A 27,912-nucleotide genomic window follows, 5' to 3' on the forward strand; every position below is an offset into this window, starting at 1 on the left:
CTTTTGGGAGGCTGAGGCAGGCAAATCACATGAGGTCAAGAGTTTGAGACAAGTGTGGCCAATGTGATGAAACCCCATCTCTACTAAAAATACAAAAAAATAGCTGGGCGTCATGCCACACGCCTGTAGTCCCAGCTACTGGGGAGGCTGAGGCACAAGAATCGCTTGAACCAGGGAGGTGAAGGTTGCAGTGAGCCTAGATCGCACCACTGCACTCCAGCTTGGGTGACAGAGTGAGACTCTTTCTCTTAAAAAAAATAAAAATAAAAAGTATGGCATTTAGCTCCTTTACTAAAAAACACATACAATTCAGTTCTGTCTTTTAATCTATTTCTGAGGATTGTTCCTACCTCTATCTCAAACGTTCTGATGCTCAAAGGAGCCCTGGACTTATACATTGAATAATGTTTGAAAGCAGCAACTGCAAAAGCATCATATTATAAAGTCAAATTTTATGATGATGGGTCAATTTAAAGACTGTAAGGCCACAGAGATAGAAAATCAACAACATAATAGACGAGACATTGGCAGAAGATCAGTTGATCATCACCTTTTTTCTTGTGCTTGGTGGTTCTGGCAGTAATTCGTTCTAAAAAAGAAAAGAGATAAATGATTTGATGGGTTTTTGCTTTTATTTTGTGAGCTTAGTATTTCTGACTGCCTTCCAAATATTCTTACCTGCATATCCCACTATTAACTCAAATTCAAGGTGTTTTCATGGAAATTACTTTTCATGATTCTCCAGGGATTAAAGGAAGCATTTCAATGCCTTCCTCTGGCCTCATGACTTCTACAATCAGTCCAGAGAATGTAGCCACCTCATTACTCCCAACTTCTTGACATGTTGTGGAGCAGATTTGCGTGCTGTCCTTTCTATATATGTAGAATGCCCCATTCTACATTTTTGCTAGTTGTTCATCTTTTTAGACCTAGCTCAGTGCAAGAGTTCCACAAAATCGTCCTCAACCTCAAAGCCAGAAATGACTTTCTCTTCTCCGATCTATTGTACCTCTTCCTGCAGGTGTCCCTTGTGAGAACGTTGACACCCTGTCCAGGCCTGTAATTATGAAAGCACAGCCTTCCTTCTGGGAAGGGGCTCACACTTTGTATACCCTCCATAGCTTTAGATGTTGGTTCAATAAGTATTTACTGAGCAAAGATCTTTCATTTGTGTAATAGTTATTTATTTATTTTAGAGATGGGCTCTTGCTGTGTTGCTCAGGCTGGAGTGCAGTGCCTATTCACAGGTGCAATCCTACTGCTGATCAGCGGGAAACTATTGACCTGCTCTGTTTCCAACCTGGACTGGTTCACCCCTCCTTAGGCACTCTGGTGGTCCCCTATGTTGATGCTGAACTTAGCATGGATACCTCATTGGCATAGTACACTAAGCCCAGAACCCCTGGGCTCAAGTGACCCTCCGGCTTCTGTCTTCTGAGTAATTGGGACTACAGACATGTGCCACTGTGCCTTGCGGATCTTTTTTTTTTTTATTGGTAGAGTGGCATGAGGAAGGACTGTCTGTGGGTGTGCAACAGAAAGCACTGTATTTGGACACAGGTTCATCTGCAGCAAAGACCCTGTGCCTGCTTTGTAACATCAAGGGGTTCATAGGAGAAGCAATGTTACTTTAAAATGCAATTTGTTTATATTCTCTTACAAGAATGAATTTGAGGTGGCCTATCCAAAGAAATCTTGTTGAAATATTTTGTAATCCAGGAACTACATATATATATATGTTAAATATATATGTGTGTGTGTGTGTGTGTGTATTTAACATTTACCTCCACCCCCAAATTTAAGACCTCCCCTCCAACTTAAGTTACTTTCATGTGACCAAATTCCACAGTTTATTAATGGCAGAGTCAAGGCCACAATTTACTGTCCAACCTTCAAAAGGGTAAGAAATAAAGTACTTAGAGGATTAAGCTGTAATATAAGCCAGCCAGCATAATGTTCAGGTGAGAATGTTAGTAATAACATATGCATCGAGACCTGGGCAGAGGAAGTCATGATGAATTTCTGGGCACTGAGAAATTCTGCTAAAGCTTGGTGTTAGTGAAGCATGACAGCTAAATCCTTGATTTCAGCCATTTGTCACTAGAATACCTCCATCAGGAATTTCAGGGTATATCCACCGCAGCGTATACTTAGCTTCCAGTTCTTGGATGCTCTGCGGTCTCCTTCAATTTCAAATTCCCTGGGAGTGAACCACTTTTTATCCTCACTCTGTATACACTTCTTTGAGGTTCCTGTAAGACCAAGGCAAGGTGAGCTCCCCAACTGTGAAAACACCTGAACTTGGCCTCCCCCCATGCTGGGGTCTGGAGCCACCCACTTTGGGCTTAGGATTGTAGCAGTAAAGTCTGAATTTTCCTGTCAGATATCAGGGGCTTCATACCCAGCCTGAAGGAACAGAGATGAAGGGGACTCTCTGTTGTGTGTGTATATTTCTTTGACTATCATGCAATGAGAAGAAATATTACTACCAACATTTACCTTTTCAACATATTTTGCTATATTCCAAAGGTGGGGGTGGGTGCAAAGAATGGCCCTAAAGAATGAGCAGAATTCTTCCTCTTGCCTTCTCTGAGACCTGATATAGAGTCAGCCTGAATTTCAGAGAGGTGGATGAAGGCACGAAGCCCTCTACCATGCTCTTGGGTCCCCAGGTGGCCATATGGAAGCTGTTACTACAGCCACATCTGCCTTGTCTTGTACCATGTTGTACATGTGGTACAATCAATTATGTTTCATATTTTGAACTCATGGCTATTTTATATTAAAAGTCATTATGGAAATGTTATATAGTGGGAGAAGTTAAATTATGCTTATGCAACATAGTCATGGGGCAAACATTTATATTTGTTGGTGCTCAAAGAACTGTGTCGTGGGGAGGTGTCAACCATGACAGATGAACTTTAGTTCTGTAATTTAACAATTGTAACTTGCAAAGTATTTTATGTCTTTTTTTATTTTTTTCTCATAATAATACAGTGAGGCAAGTTATATTATTGTTCTGATTTTGTAGAGAAGGAAGTCCAAGGTTAGAGAGACCGAGCACCTGGCTGTAGATGAATCAGACACTCTTGGTATAGCTGAAACTTGAATGCAGGTCTTCTGATTCTAAACCCTGTGATCTTACCATTTAGCAGAAGGCTATACAGATGTTATGGGAAATGGGGCTGTGAAAGTTACTGCTGAGATTCTCAGATGTGTACATTTTCCACCCAAGTACTGAGGTGCTTGCCCTTGTAGTGGGTGCTAGTTGGATGTCTTGTGGGCCTTTCACATAGGGTAAGATGGCCTCATAGGTTGTTTTATGAATTTTAAAAGTGTGAAAATGTCATTGTTGTGCAAAACAGAGTTAACAGAGTGGCCTGAGACTTTCCTTAGAGGGCCTATATGCAAGGTTGGCCACTGGCATTTAGGAATTTGGATTTTAGGAGAGTTCTATCATTCCCAGAACACACTGTGGGCTAAACTGTTCATAATAAACAATATGGATAAACATATTGTTTATCCATAAAGATAAAGCCCTTTAGAGATAAATCCCTCTTATTTATGGTTATAAACAAATGCAATTTATTGATATTCTCCTACAAGAATAAATTTGAGATAGCCTAGCCAAAGAAATCTTGTGAAAATGTTGTGTAATCTGGGAACTACCTATCCTGATGTATTATTTTCAGACATACGTCAATCAATTGCATTTATCTATAACCATAAATGAAGAAGAGGGCTCACTGTGCCTAAACTGTTTGCACAAATGATATGGTTTATGCTGAACACCCACTTTCCTTCTGGGAATCTGGAATTTTGGTATGTGCTAGGCAGAGGGCACCTATGTGACTGGTAAAAACCCTGGACTCCTAAACTCAGGCTGGTTTCCCTGGTAGACAACATTTTACATGTGTTGACACAATTGGTTGCTGCAATAATTAAATGAGTCCTGCATGACTCCATTGGGAGAGGACTCCTGGAAGCTTGCTTTTGGTTGTCTCTGAATTTCACCCCATGTGCCTTTTCCCTGTGGTATGTTTTGCATGCTTCACTCATAAACCCTAGCTGTAAATGTGATGATGTCCCAAGTCCTAGGAAAGCTCCTAGCAAATCATCAAGCCTGGGGCTGGCTTTCAGAACCTCGAAGCAGGTGTCTACTCCTAAACAGTATGCTATCTGTGTGGATATTTTCCAGCTGAAAATCGTAGATGGACCAGTAAACTCACCTTGTTTGAATCGCTCCTTATACAGAGTGCCTTTCACCTTACCACAGGTCACAGGAAGTTCAGGTTGTTTAAAATTAATATTTTCATCTTTGGGAATTCTTGGACCTGCAAGGAAGCATTTTTTTTTCCATTCCATCTACTTTTACAACTGTGCATTGTCCCTCCCCACCTGTCTTGAGAGCTTTCTTTTATAATTCAAAATATATTGGAGGGATTTCCCCCATGAATCAGTTACATTTCAAAGTCTTTCTTTCATGGCACATTAGATAGCTGTAGATACTGTTGTCCTCCAGTCCACTCTCTAAAATATGACACAACAGCCTGGCATGTGGTAGGATCTCAACTTTCAAGCTGGTTGGTCATATCCACCTATCACACAATGATTTTCCTCCTGATGTTTTGAAGGGAGATTTCCACTCATATTATTGTTTTGACATTATGTTAAAAAAAAACTCTCAAATTTTAGCCTCATCTCCCCACTCCAGGCATTGACTGAGGGGACAGAGGGCGGGATGACAGAGTGGCACCTAATGGGGCACCTTTCAGGGTGGCATCTGTCTCCCTCTTTGCCAACTGCTTTGCTTCACTTTTTCACTTGAGCTTTCTCTGCTGCTAAAAGGGAAGCTTGGTGTGGGGGGGGTTCTAGAAGAAACTGCATATTGAGAGAGGAGGGGTAAAGAGAGATTGACGAAGCATTCAAATATACAGTTAGATAGAAGAAATAAAACCTGGTGTTTTCAATAGATCAATAGGGTGATTATAGTTAACATGAATTGATTATACATCTCAAAATAGCTAAAAGAGAATAATCTGAATGTTCCTGGCATCAAAAAAGGTAAATATTTAAAGTGATAGATATCCCAATAACTCTGATTTGATTATACGAAAGTATCAAATTGTCACACGTGCCCCCAAGTATTTCTATCTATTATGTATTAATCAATCAACAAAAAAGAAAGTGCACATTACTCAGGGAACCCTGCACGAGCACATGACTGGGGCACTGGGGATCTGGTTCCACTGAAGCAGGTATTGAGGATCTTAAAATGAACTGCTGGCCAACGTTAAGGCTCCAGTACTAGCTCCATATGCCAATTAAGAAAACTGACTTAGTACTCACAGTACAGAATATTAAATATTAAATGTTTAATTATGAAAAACACATCAATCACTTCTTTTTACCTCTTTTTCTTCTTCTTTTCAAAGGTCCAGTGTTGGTTTTTCTTCCTGAAAAAGTTGAAAAACAACATAAATGTCTCTTTCCATTGCAAATAGTAGTGTTTTACAAAACCACCATTCAAATGCAACTTTTCAGGATCCTGTCTAGAACTTAAAGAAAAATATCAAATGCCTAGATCAGGAGTCGGGAACTTTTTTTGTAAAGGGACAGATAGTAAGTAGTTAAGGTTTTTCAGTTCATAACCTCTGCTGTGACTACTCAACAGTTGTGTCATGAATGCATCAAAGGATGCGACAGTGACTGTGTTCCAGTAAAACTTTATTTACAGTCAGCAGGATAGATTTGCCCTGCAGGTCATACTTCGCTGACCTCTGATCTAGACTTGGTTACAACCACGATGCTTAACTGAGATGCATCCTATGTTTCTCTATTAATATCTACAAATCTTTCCAAATAAATTTGAAACAGTATTTTACCTGCTTCCCAAGCAACAGGAGGAGAGCAAGAATGAAGTTGAACACATATTCAGTGCTTGTCGTATGCCAGGAGCTATCCTTAGATCTTTGCCTCTATTAACCAACTTCATCTTTACAACAAAATCTATTAAATAGGCACTAGTACTATCCTCACTTTACAGATGAGGAAACTGATGCTCAGAGATGAATATATAAATTAAAGTGTTGGCAATTTTCTTTGGGAAAGAGTCAGAGATAAAAAGTAGAAACATAAGGTCTCAAGACAGACCTCACGGTAGACTCTACCAGTCAGATAGGTAAACTTGGAAGGTTTTGTACTGAAAATGGTGAGGAAAATGACCAAGGACTTAAAAACTAACCCAATGAAGGCTATTCAAGAGGAACTTGTAGAAATTAAGGCACAAGGCCTAAGAGTTGTATGGTTAAAGATAGCACAAAGGATTGACTTAAAAGATATCTCAGGGCTGGGCCTGGTGGCTCATGCCTGTAATCCCAACACTTTGGGAGGCCAAGGCGGATGGAGTTCTGAGGCTGAGGTCAGGAGTTCAAAACCAGCCTAGCCAACATGGTGAAACTCCGTCTCTACTAAAAATTAAAAAAAAAAAATAGCCGGGCGTGGTGGTATGTGCCTGTAATCCCAGCTACTCGGGAGGCTGAGGCAGGAGAATTGCTTGAACCTGGGAGGCGGAGATTGCAGTGAGCCAAGATTGCGCCACTGTACTCTAGCTTGGGCAGCAGAGCGAGACTCCATCTCAAAAAAGAAACAAACCTTGGAAGCGTGTATCTATGTGTTGATCGGTGCGTCCAAACAAAGAGCCAGTCATTCCAGTTGTGTGTTTAGATCTGCATCGTTCAAACGTGTTTGCTGAAGTCAGGGACACAAAGTGGATGCTCTTTCTTTCTAAAGGTCTGTGCCCATTATTCTGTGCCCATGGCTGGAATCATAGGGTGCGGATTTGGGTCCTGCAAGCCCCAGGAGAAAAACTCCTCCAGATACTCAATCACGAATGCTCCTTCCTTTAAGCAAATTATGACCAGATTAGGCTGGAAAGGCATCTTTCCTTCAATCTAGCATAAAGAAACCTTGGGATTGATGATACTGTATTTTCTGGACCTCTGTCATAACAATTACTTAGAGGTTTTTTTTTGTTTTTTAACTTCATCAAGACAAAAATGGTACCATCAGACACTTACTGATAATTCACACGTCAAGAGGAATCATATTCCGAGAAAAAGCATGCTCTACCGCACAAGATGTAGCCCTTAAGAAGTTTATTAAAATATTATGGAGATACATGGAGAGGAGAGATGACTAAACCCGTAGAAAAGAATTATAAACTTGGCTATTGAACTGAAGGTTTCCCCCCAACCCCCCCACTTTTCTTTTTTGAGACCGAGTCTTGCCCTCTTGCTCTGTTGCTCAGGCAGGAGTGCAGTGGCATGGATCTCAGCTGGCTGCAACCTCCACCTCCTGGGTTCAAGTGATTTTCCTTCCTCTGCCTCCCAAGTAGCTGGGATTATAGGTGTGCGCCACCACACCGGGCTAATTTTTGAATTTTTAGTAGAGACGGGGTTTTACCATGTTGCCCAGGCTGATCTTAAATCCAGAGCTTAAGCAATCCACCTGCCTCAGCCTCCCAAAGTGCTGGGATTACAGGTGTGAGCCACCACACCCGGCCTGAACTAAAGGTTTAAAAAAAAACATGTAAAATGTGGAAAAATGGAGACCTCAAGGAATTAGATGAAGCTTTTTTACCACTCGTTCCTTGTCTCTCAGACAAAATTGCTCTAGATTGATCAGTTTCAAAGACCATGATTGGGCCAAGTGTGGTAGTTGATGCAGTTGCCACAGTAAAATGTCATCCACACAGGGGTGGCTCTGTGTGGGACTCTCCCTCCTGTCACTCATGATGCTCAAGTTGCAGGTGCACCCAGGAAAACTGGCCACTTCTAACTCTTCTCTCCTCCTTCCCCCAACTCTCCCTTCTCCCCACAGTTCCATCAAAAGACACTTGTGTTCTGTCTGCTTTCTTCTTTCTCATAAAGTGGTCAAACTGGAGATCCAGCTCTGGCCATAACCTGAGTCTGTTCAGCCCTAGCCATTATTGGTCAATGTATATTCTCTTGCTCTCAGTTTATCTCTGTTTAAATCCTTCCTGGACTGCAGGGATTTCCTTTCAATCAAAACCTATTGAGGGCAAACAACTTCAGGGCAAAACACCAGAAGCTCATTGCACTGCTTCCCAGCTCTTGGCATGGAGACATCTGGGCTGAGGAGCAGATCATGTGTAATGAAGTGCTGCAGAACTGTGCTTTCCAGTGGTTCTTTGTGTGTTCGCTGGCTCCAGCACCTCACTACAATTGTATATCCAGGCAGTCAAATGCCTGGACAAAGTAGGATTTAACTGTTCTTGGGTCTACCAGTTTTAATTCTACATTAACCATGTAAAATAATAATACGGTTAGAAAAAATTAAAAGTTATTTTAAAATATATATTTTTTCATAGCAGGGACTAATCATTCTTGGCAAAAGAGTATATCACCATGTTTAGGTGACTCTTTGGTTATCTCAGAGTATTAGCAGAAGCCTCAACATCCAAGAATGCCACAATAGGAGTCCAGCACTCCTATATCCTAAGGCAAGATGCCAGTCTATCTGCAAAGAACATGGTAGGGGATTGGAAGCCTGGTTCTGCCAGCATCAGCCTTCCCCACCTCCAGGCCTTATGAGAGAGGCTACATTTCTCTGGAGAGAATTGTCAGATACCTTCTCTCAAGCCAAATGAGGTTTAAAGACATCTAAGCAGGATATGGACCTCTGTCCCTGGGAATGTCAGGGAATGAGAGACTCTCAGACTCACCTCTGAGAAGCGTAAAGGTGAAGGTCATGGCTAGCGGGGTCAAGGGTGCCAGAGGGCTGACCTGGGAGCCAGCAGGGGAATAATGAAGAAGCACGATTCCCATGGTCTGGTGCAGACCTTGTGGATGGGAGCTGGACTGGGTGTTTTGAAGAGATACTCTCACTGAGGGAACAGCAGTGGGTTGCGTATCTTCTAGAAGGACCATCCAGCGTCTTAATTCCCAAGCAGGTTGGCCACCACCAACTATGGAGAGGCAGTTGCATACACTGCTTCTGCCATTCTAGTGGGGGAATCCATAGCCAAAGGAAATACATACACACACACACACACACACACACACACACATATATATATATATAGAGAGAGAGAGAGAGAGAGACTCTATATGAAGTTATACGGCCAGAGAAAGAGTTTCAGGTGTCAAAACTCTTTTAGATGACAAATTTGTCTGTAAATTTGAACAGGATAACAACAGGGCAGTCTGGCAGGAGATGTCTGTCTTCTCTGCTTGCCTCCTCCTTCATGCACCTTTCTCCTGCCTGAAAAACCAGCTCATCAGAGTCCCAGAATCATCTACAAACTGCACAGGGAGGAGGCTTTGCATTTCAGAGCCTCTACGTGGTGGAGGTGGGGACTGAAGAGCTGACTTAGTAGAAACAGGTATAAAGGTCTTAAAATGAACGTGAGGATGCTGAGCTGCTGTTCCAACCCTTCCAGCCAGCGACACTGCGGAAGAGGCGCAGTGTACAAGGGCTCTGTGCTGATGATGCAGGAGAGGGGGCTGTCCATGGTTTTTACCAAGTCCTGTAGGAGATCCACGGAATGAGAAGCCACATGGGAACCTGGGATGGACCTTGGAGGGCAGCCAGTCTAGTCTAACTGACTTAATTTCACTTCACAGGTGAGTAAACTGTAATTTACTTGGGGCAGACCCAAGTCCACACAATTACCACGTGGTGATGGGTAAGAGGAGGAACAGCTACATCACTTGTGAATTCCATAGGTTTTGTTTGTTTTGATTTTGTTTTTATGCCAACAACTATTTCCAGCCTTGAAAGTTATCAGTTCAGCAGAGGAAGCACTGCAAGCAGCTCCTGGGCCCTGGGGTATGGTTGCAGATTCATCACCTAGCTACTTGTTTGTGGTGTTATCATCTTTTTTTCCCTGACATTTTGGAACTTGACTAAATCTGACATATTTCTCAACAGTAAGTACAGCTACATAAAGCATTTAGGAAAAAAATGTTTCTTACTAAGAGCATGAGAATTTAGATGTTATTTATTTAAAATGTATTTTTTTTTTTTTTACCTCTTGGTTGCCATCTTTTCTTTTGGACTTTGTTATTCAGAGTTAAATGTTTTCTAGGTCTGCCTTTCTTTCTCCCTGAGAAAATAGGAAAATATAAATATAGATGGTGTAAAAAACTCACATTATATATAATAGTACTTTCAAAATTTTTATTTAGCTATAACTTTTCCAGAGCCTAACACACAAAGAAAAATATGTAACACATAGCCTTGCAATTACCAAGCCTTTGATGGTTAAACTGGGTTCATCCTAGATTTTCTTTTCTTTACCATGACCTTAATCCAAATTCATTTGCCTCCCCCCAATATTAATTTTAAAAAGAATTTACGACAGTTTCATTTATATCCCAAAGAATACTGTAAGAATAATAATAATGAGGGCTAAGACTTAAGTGCTTATTATGTGCTAGACACTAACACAAGATATTTACATCACTAATTCATTTACAAGATACTTTTACTACCCCTATGACCAATGAAGAAACTTCAGCATACGGATATTGCAAAATGAAGTGAAGCATTGCAGATTTCCTCTGGTTGTAGACAGAAATCAATGGCAGCAATGCAAGAATTTGGACTGTCCTGCTCATTATGATGGTGAGACACTAGCCACCATCTTAGCCCTCAGTGAAGGCTTTGAGGCTGAAAATACAATGAAAATGACCAAAGACCTTATTCACATAGGTTTGGCCAAAAAATTAGGATCTAAGAAACTAACCTAGAGATTATTGTCCAAGGGGAACTGTATAGAGATTCAAGTCCCAGAAAGCCTTAGGGTTAGGACTAACAAAGGGTTGGTTAAAACCCTATTTCAGGAATATGCTGTTAGATTCAGCAGGTGTTGGGGGTAGGTAGAAAGACAGTGAGGTATGTGCAGGAGCATCTCATGAGTGCCATGTTTAAATGTGCTGATCCTTTCCTTTCCTTTCCTGTCCTGTCCTGTCCTGCCCTGCCCTGTCCTGTCCTGCCCTGCCCTGCCCTGCCCTGCCCTCTCCTCTCCTCTCCTCTCCTCTCCTCTCCTCCCCTCCTCTCCCCTCTCCTTCCCTTCATCCTTCCCTCTTTCCCTCCCATGCCATCTCCCTGTATTTTTCTTTCTTTCTTTATGTGGCCTGGCCACAATTTGAACTTGTCCAGCCATAAATATCTTAGACAAACAAAGACTCTTTTTCTGTTCGTCTATGTCTTTGGTCCTGTTGTAGTCGCCTTTCATCAAAGTCCATTGAGGACAAACAAATTAGAGGTATACAAGTAGTTTAGTTCAGTTTACTCGAGCTCTACTTACGAGAAGATTTGGGGCTTAAGATCTGCTAATACTATAGAGCTCTTGGGACTTCCTTTGTAATTATTTTTTGCAAATTATCTTGCTCAAATACCCCACGGAGGTGATGTGGCTATTCTTGGATTTCCTACCCAAATACTAACGGTTAACACCATGTTATAGAAGTTGAGTAAAGTGTTCCTCCCTCCTTAAGGGAACTGAGAAGACTTCAGCTTCAAGGTAACTGATCTTCACCTTCAGGAGTTTGAGGAAGGCAGAGACATTTATAGACTCAATCCTAGAATGTAGAGAGGGTATGAAGAGTCATAATTCCTATAGGTCTCCCTAGGGAAAGGAGGAACTCACTTAGTTCTTCTCGAGAGATATTCTGTCTGGGAGAATCACTTGGATGGATGAGCTGACCCCAGCAGGAGTGTAGTGTGGACCTCCCAGAGGTGGGAGACTGAGGGAATTGGTAAGCAGCCAGTTGAAGTTCCTGAATTAGGGGAACTTCGGTTGAGAGGTTCTCTCTAAGTTAAGTGTCTCTGAAGAACTCACAAATGAATACGGCTCATGCATCCACCATATCTAGGAGACACCAAAATCTATAAGGCTGGTGCAAAAGTAATTGCAGTTTTTGCTATTCCCTTTTTTTTTAAAAGGCAAAACTCACAATTACTTTTGCACCAACCTATATACTAGGAGGGCCATTCCTGCTCCTGTCCACTTCCTTCTCCCCCTCCTCCAAGACCCAAATTAGCTGAAAGCAACAGACACTGAGTGGAGTTGGAGAGGAAGTGTAGATAAAAGTAAATGCTGACTTCACCTAGCTTCCCTACCACATATTTCCAGTTTTAATATTGTATCAGCTCAGGCTTTTTAATATTAAATGAGATATTACTGCTAAAAGGGACTAGCATAGCTCTAGGGCTTACCTAAGACTTCATCCATTGGCAAGAAAAGAACTATTTGAGAAAACAGGTTTGAAAAGGAAGTAGAAGGAATAAATGTGATTTCTGCTTAGACTTAACAAATCCAAGTATTTTAATAAAATAGTTAAAGTAGAGAGGCTTCCATAGAAACCAGTGAAAACATGAAGGAAAAAACATCTTAGACCTGGGTAAGTACAAACTGGAATATAACCAAGATGACAGATAGGTATAGAAATAAAAATGATAGAGATGCTAGAAATATTATATGCATATACTTATTTATAGTAGAGTTATATGTAAAGTTACTTATACTTGAAAATATATCATTTACATAAACATATGTATCTATGTATATGAGTGACAAATAATCAGAAGTAATGGGAAAAAATACATCCAAATATGCTTTAGCTCTAGAGGAAAAAGTGCTACTATCTCTACAGTGCCATATCAACTTGCCAGAAGTATTTTACAAGATGTAAAAATAAATAAATAAAAGAAATAAAGTATGCAAGAGAAGCATACGTAGAATGGGAGATGGAAGGAAATAAAAGAGAGACAAAGAAGAGGAAGAAAAGGAGGAAAGAAAAGGAGGAATGCAATAAGCATAAAATTCACAAGATCTGATGAAGAGAATGGATTGTCACATCTTTTTTATCTTCACAGTGTGGCATATGCTCTGATTGAGTTTGGTTCACTGCCTGTAATCCCAGCATTTTGGGAGGCCCAGGCAGGTGGATCACCTGAGATCAGGAGTTCAAGACCAGCTGGCCAACATGGTGAAACCCTGTCTTTACTAAAAATACAAAAATTAGCCTGGCATGGTGGTATGCGCCTGTAATCCCAGCTACTCGGGAGGCTGAGGCAGGAGAATTGCTTGAACCTGGGAGGCAGAGGTTGCAGTGAGCTGAGATATAGCACTGTACTCCAGCCCGGGTGACAGAGCAAGACTCCATCTCAAAAAAGAAAAAAAAATAATAAAATAAAATAACCCCGTGTTTCTCAGGCTTAGAACTGATGTGGCACCAGTACTGTGACTTCCGTGTAATTGATTCAAGTTCTCTCTGTCTGTTTCTCCACGTTCTGTTCTGGACTGTATTAGTTACAACACACCTTTCTAACACTTCCTCCTGTTTTCTCATTTCTTAATCAAGGCTGGCATGTCTCTGCCCACATATCTCTGTAATGCATCTCAGCTTCCAGCTCCTGTCCTTGCCAAAGAGTCTCAGGTGACAAAAAGGCTGGATCTGAATCAATGGAGAGTCTGAGTTTTCCTCCTCATTTAAGGGAATCAGTGACTTTGGAGGCAAACATAAAGGGCAAGTAGGTATATTGCTATTTGTCACCCATAATCATTCCTTCTTCCATAAGAATAGACTTACAGCTGAACCAAAGACTGCCTGGCCAGCGTTACATTTCTCAGCCTCACTTTGCAGCTAGCTCTGGCTGTGTGACCAAGTTTTGGCCAATGGGATGTGGGCAGAAGACTTTTGAGTCTTTCTATTAAAATAAATAAATGGCTGCTTCTTTTGTCAATTTTTTTTTTCATTCCCACTGGTTGGGAGACAATGTCAACCAGATCAGCCCTTGTGGACCCACAGTTGGAAACTTCATGTTAAGGAAGGCAGACTGCCTACCACTTCTGGGCTCTTAGATTGTTTGGTTTAAGCCACTGTATTTTGGGATCTGTTTGTTACAATGACTTAGCTGGTACTCTAAATCATCCATTAGGTCTGAAGCTACCGTGGCCCATAGGAGATTTTGAGGCTGCAGCAAAGATGGGGTCTGGCAGGAAGAACAGGACCACAGCGAGTTCAAAGGAGTAAATCCCCACATTTCTTCTTACCTCTTTGGAGACCATTTACTTTAGATCTGTGTCTTCTCTTTTTTCCTGCAAACAGAAAAGAAAGAAAATAATCCTTTAAAATTATAAACAAAGATTTACACACTTTATATGTCAATAGTTTCCAAGTATTTAATTTTGTTTTCCTTCTACTTTTGTGGGGCTAAGTCCTCGGCTACCAACATGCCATCTTGGTTGTTGTCACGCAGAAACCAATAACCACAAAGCAACCTGTTTTTACACAGTGCTAATCATTTACACTATGCTTGTACATATCCATATATGGTCTTATCATTCACAATAAAGAAAGTTTTTAAAGTAGCTGAAATCAAGCAGAAGGTGACGGCAGCAGCAGAAGAGTACCAAGAGGGTCAAGCAATAGTAGGTCTAAGAAATCACCAGTGGTGGCCGGGCACAGTGGCTCGTGCCTGGAATCCCAGCACTTTGGGAGGCCAAGGTGGGTGAATCACTTGTAGGCCAGGAGTTTGAGACCAGCCTGATCAACATGGCAAAATCCTATCTCTACTAAAAATACAAAAATTAGCCTGGAGTGGTGCCATGTACCTGTAGTCCCAGCTACTTGGGAGGCCGAGGCAGGACAATTGCTTGAACCTGGAAGGAGGAGATTGCAGTGAGCTGTGATTGTGCCACTGCACTTCAGTCTTGGCAACAGAGAAAGACTCCGTCTCAAAAAAAAAAAAAAAAAAAAAAAGAAAAAAAAAGAAATAAAAAAAGAAAGAAATTACCAGTGAAGTACACTTCGTGGAATTCAGAGGCATGCTTTGAATAGCTAAAGCTGTAATTGTGTTTATAACAGCCAGAATTTAAGAAATAAGTAGAAAAAAAATCAGAGAAATGAAGACAAATTTGGAAGTCAAATAAAGGAGATTAGGCATTTCAGAAATTAAAGTGAAGAACATAGATTACAGAAATAGGTAAAGGAAACAGGAAACTTTAAGAACAATTAAACAAATTAGAAAATAAGCTGGGCGCAGTGGCTCACCCCTGTAATCTTAGCACTTTGGGAGGCCGAGGCAGGTGGCTCACCTGAGCTCAGGAGTTTGAGACCAGCCTGGCCAACACGGCAAAACCCCATCTCTCCTAAAAATAAAAAAATTAGTCGGCATGGTGGCACATGCCTGTAGTCCCAGCTACTTGGGAGGTTGAGGCAGGAGAATCACTTGAACCTGGGAGGTGGAGGTTGCAGTGAGCTGAGATGGCTCCACTGCACTCCAGCCTGGGTGACAGAGTGAGACACTGTTTCAAAAATAAAATAACATAAAATAAAAATTAGAGAGAAAATAATCAATGTAAGTGAACAAATTATTGGAGTTCCCAAAGAAGAAAATAAAATAATAGAAAAAATACTTGATGAAAAAAGTTTGTGGAATTATAATATAAATTGAAATGTATACATCAAAAGTACCTATCTCTTCACCCTGTCACAGAGAAATTGACCCAAAACAGCCAACACTGAGATATATTTCCAACAAATTTATTGGACTTTAAAGATAAATAAATAATTGAATGGGCAGTGTAGGCAAAAAGTTATTTTCAAGGGAGACTTATTGGCCACAGAATTTTCCACGGCTACATTTAATGCCACAGGAGAGTGGAGAAAAACCTATAAGATATTTCTAGAAACAAAGAATGAGCAAAGTATTTTTCAGGTATAAAACACAAACACATAATTTTGAACAGAAAAATTCTTGGAATGTAGTTTCTGAGTCCTTATTGATAAAATTACTAGAAGATATACTTCAGCAAACTAAGGCGGAACTGAAAAATTCTGGCAAAAGGACCAAAACAAAAGTGGGCAGTAGGGTGACAGACGAGAATATGAAATGCATATGCTCTGACAATATAGAAATAGTATAATAACAAAAAATATGAGGAGAAGGTTTAGATGCAGGGGCTCATGCCTGTAATCCCAGTACTTTGGGAAGCATAGGTGGAAAGATCACTTGAAGTCAGGAGTTTGAGACCAGCTTGGGCAACCCAGCAAGACCTCATCTCTACAGAAAACTTGAAAAATTAGCAAGCTATATTGGTGCACACCTGTAGTCCTAACTACTCTTGAGGCTGAGGTAAGAGGATCACTGGAGCCCAGGAGTTAGAGGTTGCAGCTAATATTGCACCACTGCCCTCTAGCCTGGGTGACAGAGTGAGACCCTGTCTCTAACCAAAACAAAACAAAACAAACAAACAAAAAAAAACAGAGAGGGGAGAGCAAAAATAGGCTGTAGGGCAAGTTCTTTGTTTATTTTATAGGTAGGAATCCAAAGGTATTGTGTTGACAAATCCAAGAGTGGATGTAAAGCAAGGTTAATGGCTGAAAGGTAAACATGGTAATGTCATGGCCTAAAATTGGGTGGGAGAGGAAAAAGACTGGACAGTGGAATGGCACACAGGCTGATTTTTGGGTAGGAATCTTCTGGGTAGGAAGCTAAAGGATACTGTCTAAAATAGAGCACCAAAGGAATCATATAAATGTAATCCTAAAAGTAATCACTAGAACAAAAATGCAAACCTTCTTTAAATTGGAAGTATACACTCCTAACCTCTGAAAAAATAGGAAATGAGTGTGGGCTGCTTACCCATTCATTTATTTCAAGGGAAAGACTCAGAGGTGGCTCACATATCTTCTTTTTATATGCCATTGGTTAGAACCTAATGACATGGTCAGAGCGAACTGTAAGGAAGGCTGAAAGTATCTTGATATGGTTTGGCTCTGTGTCCCCACCCAAATCTCATGTTGAATTGTAATCCCTGTGTGTTGGGGGAGGGGCCTGGTAGAAGGTGATTGGATCACGGGGGCAGATTTTCCCCTTGCTGATCTCATGATAGTGAGTTCTCACAAGATCTGGTGGTTTACAAATGTGGCACTTCAGCAGCCAGCACTGGGACTCACAACTGCCTAACACGCTAAGTTCCCTGGGCAGGGGAAGGGTGGCATCCATCTCGGTAGCTCCAGGCCATGCTTCTCCTCTGCTGGAGCCAGGGAGGCTGGATGGCTTGGTCCCAAGATGTGTTCCTCACAGCCCAACACACTGGCTGTGGCCTACTGCAGCCAGAGTGCCTCTTCAGGCCTGACACTGACTCATCCTCCCTCACTGGGTGGGGCTTCCCTGCAGGAACTCCAATAACTCCAGCCAGAGGCTCAGGGACAGAACCCAGATCTCCTTGGGCCTGAGCCCATAGCGGAAAGGTCGCAGTCTCCATGAACCAGCAGACTTAGCCTTTCCTCCTGGTAGTTCTGAGGAATCCGCGCAGCCCAGACAATTGGGTTTCCCCCCTGCAAAGTGCACCTCCTACACCAAGGGACAGTCAATGTGCTTCATTGAATAAAGCCTCCAAGAAATATGGGACTTTGTAAAAAGACCAAACCTATGATTGATTGGAGTACCTGAAAGAGATGAGAAGAATGGAAACAAGATGGAAAACATACTTCAGGATATTATCCAGGAGAACTTCCCCAACCTAGCAAGGCAGGCCAACATGCAAATTCAAGAAATACAGAGAACACCACCTAGATACTCCACGAGAAGATCAGTCCCAAGACACATAATCATCAGATTCTCCAAGGTCCAAATGAAGGAAAGACCAGAGAGAAAGGCCCGGTCACCTACAAAGGGAAGCCCATCAGACTAACAGCAGACCTCTCAACAGAAACTCTACAAGCCAGAAGAGATTAGGTGCCAATATTCAACATTCTTAAAGAAAAAAATTTCAATATAGAATTTCATATCCAGCCAAACTAAGCTCCATAAGTGAAGGAGAAATAAAATCCTTTTCAGACAAGCAAATGCTGAGGGATTTTGTTACTACTAGGCCTGCCTTGCAAGAGCTCCTGAAAGAAGCACTAAATAAATAAAGAAAAAGCCAGTACCAGCCACTGCAAAAACACACTAAAATATAAAGACCAGTGACACTATGAAAAAACTGCATCAACTAGTGTGTAAAATAACCAGATAGCATCTTGATGACAAGATCAAATTCATGCACAACAATACTAACCTTAAATGTAAATGGGCTAAATGCCCCAATTAAAAGACACAGACTGGCAAACTGGATAAAGAGTCAAGACCCACTGGTGTGCTGTATTCAGGAGACCCATCTCACCTGCAAAGACATGCATAGGCTCAAAATAAGGGAATGGAGGAAAATTTACCAAGCAAATGGAAAGCAAAAAAAAAAAGCAGAGGTTGCAATCCTAGTCTCTGACAAAACAGACTTTAAACCAACAAAGATCAAAAAAGACAGAGAAGGGCATTACATAATGGTAAAGGGAAAAATTCAACAAGAAGAGCTAACTATTCTAAATATATATGCACCCAATACAGGAGCACCCAGATTCATAGAACAAGTCCTTAGACTCCCACATAATAATAGTGGGAGACTTTAACACCCCACTGTCAATATTAGACAGATCAATGAGACAGAAAATTAACAAGGATATTCAGGACTTGAAATCAGCTGTGGATCAAGTGGACCTAATAGACATCTACAGAACTCTCCACCCCAAATCAACAGAATATATGTTCTTTTCAGTGTCACATGGTACTTATTCTAAAATCGACCACATAATTGGAAGTAAAATACCCCTCAGCAAATGCAAAGAACTGAAATCATAGCAAATAGTCTCTCAGACCACAGCACAATCAAATTAGAACTCAGGATTAAGAAACTCACTCAAAACCACACAATTACATGGAAATTGAACAACCTGCTCCTGAATGAATCCTGGGTAAATAATGAAATTAAGGCAGAAATCAAGAAGTTCTTTGAAACCAATGAGAACAAAAAGACAACGTACCAAAATCTCTGGGACATAGCTAAAGCAGTATTAAGAGGGAAATTTATAGCACTAAATGCCCACATCAGAAAGCTAGAAAGATCTAAAACCTATACCCTAATATCACAATTAAAAGAGCCAGAGAGACAAGAGCAAACTAATCCAAAAGCTAGCAGAAGACAAGAAATAACTAAGATCAGAGCAGAATTGAAGGAGATAGAGACATGAAAAATTCTCCAAAAAACCAGGAGCTGGTTATTTGAAAAAATTAACAAAATAGATAGACTGCTAGATAGACTAATAAAGAATAAAAGAGAGAAGAATCAAATAGACACAATAAAAAAATGATAAAAGGGATATCACCACTGACCCCACAGAAATACAAACTACCATCAGAGAATACTATAAACACCTCTATACAAATAAACTAGAAAATCAAGAAGAAATGGATAAATTCCTGGAAACATACACCCTCCCAAGACTAAACCAGGAAGAAGTCAAATCCCTGAATAAACCAATAACAAGTTCTGAAATTGAGGCAGTAATTAACAGCCCACCAACAAAATAAAGCCCAGGACCAGACTGATTCACAGCTGAATTCTACCAGAGGTACAAAGAGTAGCTGGTACCTTTCCTTCTGAAACTATTCTGAACAACTGAAAAGGAGTGAGTCCTCCCTAACTCATTTTATGAAGCCAGCATCATCCTGATACCAAAACCTGGGAGAGACACAATAAAAAAAGGAAACTTCAGGCCAATATCCCTGATGAACATTGATGCAAGAATTCTCAATAAAATACTGGCAAACTGAATCCAGCAGCACATTAAAAAACATATCCATCATGATCAAGTAGGCTTCATCCCTGGGATGCAAGGCTGGTTCAACATATGTAGATCAATAAATGTAATCCATCACATAAACAGAACCAAAGACAAAAACCACATGATTATCTCAATAGATGCAGAAAAGGACTTTAAAAAAATTCAACATCCCTTCATGTTAAAAACTCTCGGCTGGGGATGGTGGCTCACGCCTGTAATCCCAGCACTTTGGGAGGCCAAGGTGGGTGGATCATGAGGTCAGGAGATTGAGACCATCCTGGCTAACATGGTGAAACCCTGTCTCTATTAAAAATACAAAAAATTAGCTAGGCGTGGTGGCGGGCACCTGTAGTCCCAGCTACTTGGGAGGCTGAGGCGGGAGAATGGCATGAGCCTGGGAGGCGGAGCTTTCAGTGAGCCAAGATCACGCCACTGCACTCCAGCCTGGGCAACAGAGTAAGACTCTGTCTCAAAAAACAACAACAACAAAAATCCAAACAAACAAAAAAACTCTCAATAAACTAGGTATTGATGAGACATACCTCCAAATAAGAAGAGCTATTTATGACAAACCCACAGCCAATATCATACTGAATGGGCAAAAGCTGGAAGCATTCCCTTTGAAAACTGGCCCAAGATAAGGATGCCCTCTCTCACCACTCCTGTTCAACATAGTATTGGAAGTTCTGGCCAGGGCAATCAGGCAAGAGAAAGAAATAAAGAGTATTCAAATAGGGAGAGGGGAAGTCAGATTGTCTGTACTTGCAGATGACATGATTTTATATTTAGAAAACCCCATCATCTGAGCCCCAAAACTCCTTAAATTGATAAGGAATGTTAGAAAAATCTCAGGATACAAAATCAATGTGCAAAAATCACAAGCATTCCTCTACACCATCAGTAGGCAAGCAGAGAGCCAAATCATGAATGAACTCCCATTCACAATCACTACAAAGATAATACAATACCTAGGAATACAGCTAACAAGGGATGTGAAGGACCTCTTCAAGGAGAACTACAAACCACTGCTCAAGGAAATAAAAGAGGACATGAATAAATGAAAAACATTCCAACCTTATGGATAGGAAGAATCAATATCATGAAAATAGCCACACTGCCCAAAGTAATTTATAGATTCAATGCCATTCCCATCAAACTGCCATTGACATTCTTCACAGAATTAGAAAAAACTACTTTAAATTTCATTTGGCATCAAAGAAGACCCCATACAGCCAAGACAATCCTAAGCAAAAAGAACATAGCTGGAGGCATCAGCCTACTTGACGTCAAATTATACTACAAGGCTTCAGTAACCAAAACACCATGGTACTGGTACCAAAACAGACATATAGACCAATGGAACAGAACAGAGACCTCAGAAATAACACTGCACATCTACAACCATCTGATCTTTGACAAACCTGACAAAGACAAGTAATAGGGAAGGGATCTCCTATTTGATAAATGGTGTTGGGAAAACTGGCTAGCCATATGCAGAAAACTGAAACTGGACCCCTTGCTTATGCCTTACACAAAAATTAACTCAGGATGGATTAAAGACTTAAAATGTATAACCTAAAGCCATAAAAACCCTGGAAGAAAACATAGGCAAAACATTGAGGACACAGGCATGGGCAAAGACTTCATGACAAAAATGCCAAAAGCAATTGCAACAAAAGCAACAATTGACAAATGGGATCTAATTAAACTAAAGAGCTTCTGCACAGCAAAAGAAACTATCATCAGAATGAACAGGCAACCTACAGAATGTGAGAAAATTTTTGCAATCTATCCATCTGACAAAGGTCTAATATCCAGAATTTATAAGGAACTTAAACAAATTTACAAGAAAAAAACCAACACCACCATCAAAAAGTGGACAAAGGATATGAACAGACACTTCTCAAAAGAAGACATTTACGTGGCCGATGAACATGAAAATAAGCTCACCATCACTGAACATTAGAGAAATGCAAATCAAAACCACAATGAGTTACCATCTCATACCAGTCAGAATGGCAATTATTAAAAAGTCAAAAAACAACAGATGCTGGTGAGGCTGTGAATAAATTGGAACGCTTTTACACTGTTGGTGGGAATGTAAATTAGTTCAACCATTGTGGAAGACAGTATGGCGATTCCTCAAGGATCTGGAACCAGAAATACCATTTGACCTAGCAATCCCATTACCGGGTATATACCCAAAGGAATATAAATCATTCTACTGTAAAGACACATGCACACGTATGTTTATTGCAGCACTATTTGCAATAGCATCGTCATGGATCCAAACCAGATGCCCAACAATGATAGACTGGATAAAGAAAGTGTGGTACATCTACACAATGGACTACGAGGCAGCCATAAAAAGGAATGAGATCATGTGCTTTGCAGGGACATGGATGAAGCTGGAAGCAATCACCCTCAGCAAACTGACCCAGGAACAGAAAACCAAACACTGTGTGTTCTCACTCATAAGTGGGAGTTGAACAATGAGAACACTTGGACACAGGGAGGGGAACACACTAGGGCCTGTTGTGGGGTGGAAGGTGAGGGGAGTGAACCTAGAGGACGGGTCAATAAGTACAGCAAACCACCATGACACATGTATACCTATGTAACAAACCTGCACATTCTGCACATGTATCCCAGAACTTAAAAAAAAAAATGTGGCACTTCCCCTTAGCTCACTCTCTCTCCTGGGTTACCATGGTAAGATGTTCTTGCTTCCCCTTCCCCTTCTGCTGTACTTCTAAGTTTCCTAAGGCCTCCCAGCCATGTGGAACTGTGAGTCAATTAACCTCTTCTTTTAAAATAAATTACCCAGTCTCAGGTAGTTCTTCATAACAGTGTGAGAATGGATTAATACAGATAGTCTCAGCTAGGTAGCCACTAGCTAGTTGTAACCACTAGAAGAAAAATGCAGATCTTCCTTAGTATCAGAAGTACACACATGCACATAAAATGCATAGAAGACAGAAAGCAGAGTGTTGACTTTTAAAAAATCCAAATCCCTAGAGTATATAATATAAACCAATGTGACTAAAACAAGATCAAACATCTTGGTTCTATCAATAAAAGTAAATGGGCTTAAATCACTTATTTAAAAAAGAAATTTTGAGAGATTGAATTACAAAGTAAAACCCAACATTTTATCATGTATAAAAGACTCATTTCAAAACATATAAAACATTGAAAATAAATATATAGGCAAAGATATATTCAGTATACATCAATAAAAGAAATCGGGGACCATGTAATTCAGGCCAAAAAGTTTTAAGAAAGTAGAAATTACAGGAGATGCAATAAGAAATGGGCAGAAACACACTATTAATAGAAGACTTTATTTTCGCTTCTTTTAGCCCATGAGAGATCAGTGTAGAAAACAGAAAAGGATGGAAGACCCAAATGATTTGTTTAACAGGATCAATATGATTGATACATATTGAACTCCATAGCCAGAAAATAGAGTATACACATTTTCCCCACCCTTTCTTAAATAACTGAGTCAAAGAGGAAATACAAATCCAAATTGCAGGATATTTAGCAAATGACAATAATAAAAAACATTGCCTATGAGAAGCTATGGAAGACTGTTAATACAGTGCCCAAAGGGAGGGGAAAAGTCTTAGCTGGGTGTGGTAGCTCATGCCTGTCATCCCAGCTACTTGGGAGGCTAAGATGGGTGTATCATTTGAGACCAGGAGTTCAAGACCAGCCTAGGCAACATAGTGATGCCCCATCTCTAAAATAAAATAAAAAAATAAAATAAAATAAAATAAAATAGTGGGACCTGGTGCCACGTGCCTGTATCCCAGCTGCCTGGGAGGCTGAAGCACGAAGATCACTTAAGCTGAGGAGCTCAAGGCTGTAGTGACCTATGATTACACCACTGCACTCCAGCCTGAGTGACAGACCAGGATCCCTATCTCCAAAAACAACCAAACCAAACCAATAAATAGCCTTAAATAATGAACCAGTGGGAAAAAAAGATACCAGTTAAATTAAACATCTGCCTCAGAAAAGTTAGAACAAGTACAAAAAAGTAAAGCAGATTATATGATTATATAGCTGGAAAACCCAAGGGAAGCAATTAAAAATATACTATCATAATAGGAAAATGTAGTAAGTTTCAAAATTAAGATATAGAAATGAGTAGCTTTCCTATATGGGAGTAAAAACCAGTTAAGAGATATAATGCAAGGGAAGACCTCATTTATAATAACAACGAAAGCACACTGCCACCAAAACTCAGACTAAGTGTAAGGAAAGTCTGCATCACCCACCCACATGCAGGAAATAAATGTAAAAGCTCCACTGAGGGCACAGAGGACCCTTGAACAAATGGGTCATCATGGCGTGTTCTTGGAGAGGCAGTCTAGCATCATAAAGATGGGAGTTCTCGCTATGTTTATTTATAAATTTAACACAATCCCACTAAAAGTACCAACAGATTTTTAAAAAGTTGAGTAAAGCAAATTGACACACAATCTTCATTATTCACAGATTCCATATCTGCAAATTCGTCTATTAGTTCAAATTTATGTGAACCCTCCAATCAATACTCATGGCACTTCCCTGGTCATTTGTAGACATGCAGTGTGGCAAATTATTTGAGTCACCTATGCATGCTCTTAGCTGAGGTCAAACAAGGTGATGCTTTGCCTTCTTGCTTCAGCTTTCACACTGTAAACAAGAGTCCATTTGTGGTCTATTTAGTGCCACTTTTCTGTGTGTGTTTTTGTGCTTCTTGTTGGTAATTTCACTATATAAAGTGGCACCCAAGTGTAATGCTGAAGAGTTGTCTAGTGTTCCTAAGTACAAGAAGGCTGTGACGTGGGAGAGAAAGTACATGTGTTAGATAAGCTTTGTTCAGGCATGAGCTATAGTGTTGTTGGATATGAGTTCAATAGTAATGAATCAATGTGATATTACATAAGGTGTCTTCATACAGAAACACATATAAAACAAGGTTATATATTGATCAGTTGAGCAAAATATGACCGGAGGCTTCCAAAAACCTTATTCTGTATTTCTACTAGAAGCAATGTTCCAATATTTGCTAAGTCTATGTTCATGGTGACTTTATAGAATATAACTATCAGGAATAATGAGAATTGACTGTATATGTGTATATGAATACATACACACACATATCTGTATTTTCAGAATCTACCCACTTTTGAATGCTTCCACTGCTACCAACTTAGTCCAATTCACTGTCACCCTTCCAAGTCCACTGCAATAGCCTCCTTACTCCTGCCCCATCCTTGCCCTCCTAAAGTCTATTATTCATGTAGAATCCAGAGCATGTCCTCAAAACATAATTCAGATTATAGTCCCCAGCTCAAAACTCTCTGATGTCTTCTCTTACTTAAGAATCCAAAGCCTTTGTCATGGCCTATAAGTTCTATATACCTCTGAGAAACCACTTCCCGCTCAACCCCTCTCTACCTCTCCAGCCAGTGACCTCCTTGCCATTCCCTAAAGGACCATTATAGTCCTCTCTCAGGTCTTTGCAACTGAGGTTTTCTCTGCCTCAGCTCCATGGCTTAGTCCCTCACTGCATTTAGATTTTGAGTTACAGGCAGCTTGTTAGCAAGGCTCTCCTTGGACACCCTACATAAAATGGCACATTTCTGTCACTGTACACCTCCATTATTCTTTATTTTTCTTTATGACATTGTCACTATCTGAAATATTATGTACTTATTTGTGTACTTTCTGTATACCCTAAGTAGAATGTAAGCTCGATGAGATTTTTCTCACTTCTTTATCCCTGTTGAGCAGCACTGGAAATAAGGATGTGCTGAATAAATGAATAAAGGGTCTAAAAAGGAAAGAAAAATAGTGATATATCTCTATGTTCGTGAATAGAAACGGTCAATATTTTAGAGACGTCAGTTCTCTCCACATTTATTCTATGCAATTTTAATAAAAATTCAACAGAGTTTTCAAGGGTTAACAAAATGATTTTAAAAGTTATAAGAATGATAAAATGGCTGTAATAGCCAAGACAATTTTGAAAGAGAAAAAAGTTGAGAGAATTTACCCTACCTGATATTAATATGTTATAAAATTATAGTATTTACTAGAGTGTGATATATATTGATGCAGAATAGATAGGGCAATGGATCAGACTAGAAAGCCGAGAAACAAACCCTATATATATGTATATTTGTAAATGGCAGCTTGATGCATGCTATGTGTGACATTACACATCAGTGGAGTAGCTAGGACAATTGGTTATCCAGGTTGGAAAAATTAGACCCTTACATTATGCCACACTAAAAAAAAAATCAATTCCAAAAGAATTAAATATCCAAATGAGAAAAAAAATAAGAATGTCTCCACCTAATATTCCCAAAAGCAAATCTTGAGATAGGGTTTTGTTTTCAATAGGTTTATTTTTCAAGTGATCACAAGGATTAGAAGTGAGGAACCAGGAAGAAGGAAAGGGTGAGAAGGGAAGCCAATTGGGCTGGTCACCAGTGTGGTCAACTGAGCCTCACTCTTGCTGGGGACTCTCTGAAGAACCATAATGAATGATCCTCAGGCTGCCCATCTTAGGAATGGAAGCGAGAGTCTTTATTCACTGGATCTGATTTTATTGGTCAAGATGTTCAATAAAGTAAGAAAAGTATTAAAATTTCTTGTCAACCTGAGATTAGGCCAAGATTTCTTAAACAAAATTAAAAAACACAATTATAATGATAAAACAGACCAATTACACAAGGATAAGATATTCTGTACATCAAAAAGTTACAATCAAGTGAAAAGACAGGTCAAAAGGTGATATCAAAGAGGCTGGGGGAGTTTTTAATAAATGGAGATCAGGCAAGGCCTCTCCATGGAGGAGACACTTGAGCTGAAACATGAATAAGAAGAAATCATTCCTACCAGGTAAAAGCATCTTATGTAGAGTCAACACGAAGTGCAAGGGTTCTGAGGCTGAACACTACTTGGTTTATTCAAGGAAGGCCAGAGTAGCAAGTGAGGGGGAATCATAAAGGATGAGATTTAAGAGCTGATCAGGGGCAGCCTGTGTAATGCTTCACATGCACGGTAAGAAGTTTAGACTTTTTTTTTCTAGGTTCAACTGGAAACTTTTCTAGGTTTGACTGAAAACCACTGAAAGGGTATAGCAGTTGGGTGGCCAACTGCTGAATGAAGAATAGGTTCTAGTGGGCAAGAATGAAAGCAGAGAGACCAGTTAGGAGGACTCCGTGGTATTCCACATGCAAGATAATAGGTCTTGGGCCGGGGCAGTGGCAGGGGAGATAAAGAATGGACAAATCTGATATATAGTCTTGGAACCTGATGATGGAGAGAGTGAGAGGGGTTCGGATAGAGAGAAATCAAGCACACCTTCTACATTTTTGGCTCAAACTTAGTAAATGTAGTGCCATTTACTGAGATGAGGATTACTGATGAGGATGACAAGTTTGGGAATGAGAATCAAGAAATGTGTTTGACACATCAGATTTAAGACACCTGTTAGACTTCAAGTAGAAGTTTGGAGTAAGAAGTTGAATTTATGACTTCGCAGTTGAGGAGAGAGAGAAGAAGAGAAATATAATTGGTAGTCATTCACATACTGATAAAATTTAAAGAACAGGACTGGATGCAATTCCTAGGGAGAGAGCATAGAGACAAGGAAAGCACTCAGGGGCACTCCAGTATGTAGACATCAGGAAGCCACGAAGGGACCACCACCACCACCACCACCAATACCACCACCAATACTACCACTATCCACACTACCACCCACATCACCAGCAAATTACCAGGAAGGAGCTATATTAGCCAGTAGGAGATTGGGGTGTTCCAGAAGACAAGAGAAGAGAACGCATCCATCCACATGGCCCAAAGGAGACCACCTTCTCCCAGTTCACTCACCTGATCATGGTCATGCCAATACTTGCCAGGTGTTAAGAGGCAAAGGGCAGCCAACAACTTCCAGTCAGAAAGGCCATGAGCAGGTGATCACTGAAGGCCATTCTCAGACAAGCCACACCAGCTCGATCTCTTTGACTGGAGGAACCAGATTTTTGGAAACAGATCTTTTCAGGCCTCAGACCTCAGGCTCCTGGCAGGAGATTTGCCTCCCCTTCCACCATTGCTCTACACACCTGTTGTTTACCCCCTGCCTCATCTGTGAAGCCAGCAGGACATCCATCCTTGGCCAATCTGTACAGTCCTCCTAGGGAGA

General features: G+C 40.5%; 1 protein-coding gene across 7 annotated transcripts in view; it reads right to left on the minus strand.

Moving 5' to 3' along the window:
• The window catches only part of SP100 (SP100 nuclear antigen), a 137,028-nt gene that overhangs the window by 37,111 nt on the left and 72,005 nt on the right, over nucleotides 1-27,912 (minus strand). For 6 of the 7 annotated variants that reach the window (XM_032753954.2, XM_058437573.1, XM_058437552.1 and 3 more), the window contains 6 exons: nucleotides 14,087-14,131; nucleotides 10,055-10,129; nucleotides 5,412-5,456; nucleotides 4,230-4,334; nucleotides 2,110-2,252; nucleotides 551-589 (listed from right to left, as the gene is read on the minus strand). In XM_032753954.2, the coding sequence (XP_032609845.1) occupies nucleotides 551-589; nucleotides 2,110-2,252; nucleotides 4,230-4,334; nucleotides 5,412-5,456; nucleotides 10,055-10,129; nucleotides 14,087-14,131 (452 nt within the window). The remainder of the gene's footprint in view (nucleotides 1-550; nucleotides 590-2,109; nucleotides 2,253-4,229; nucleotides 4,335-5,411; nucleotides 5,457-10,054; nucleotides 10,130-14,086; nucleotides 14,132-27,912) is intronic. The other variant, XM_058437563.1, reaches the window with a different exon arrangement.

Source organism: Hylobates moloch, unplaced genomic scaffold (assembly GCF_009828535.3).
Source record: "Hylobates moloch isolate HMO894 unplaced genomic scaffold, HMol_V3 SCAFFOLD_1, whole genome shotgun sequence".
NCBI lineage: Eukaryota > Metazoa > Chordata > Mammalia > Primates > Hylobatidae > Hylobates > Hylobates moloch.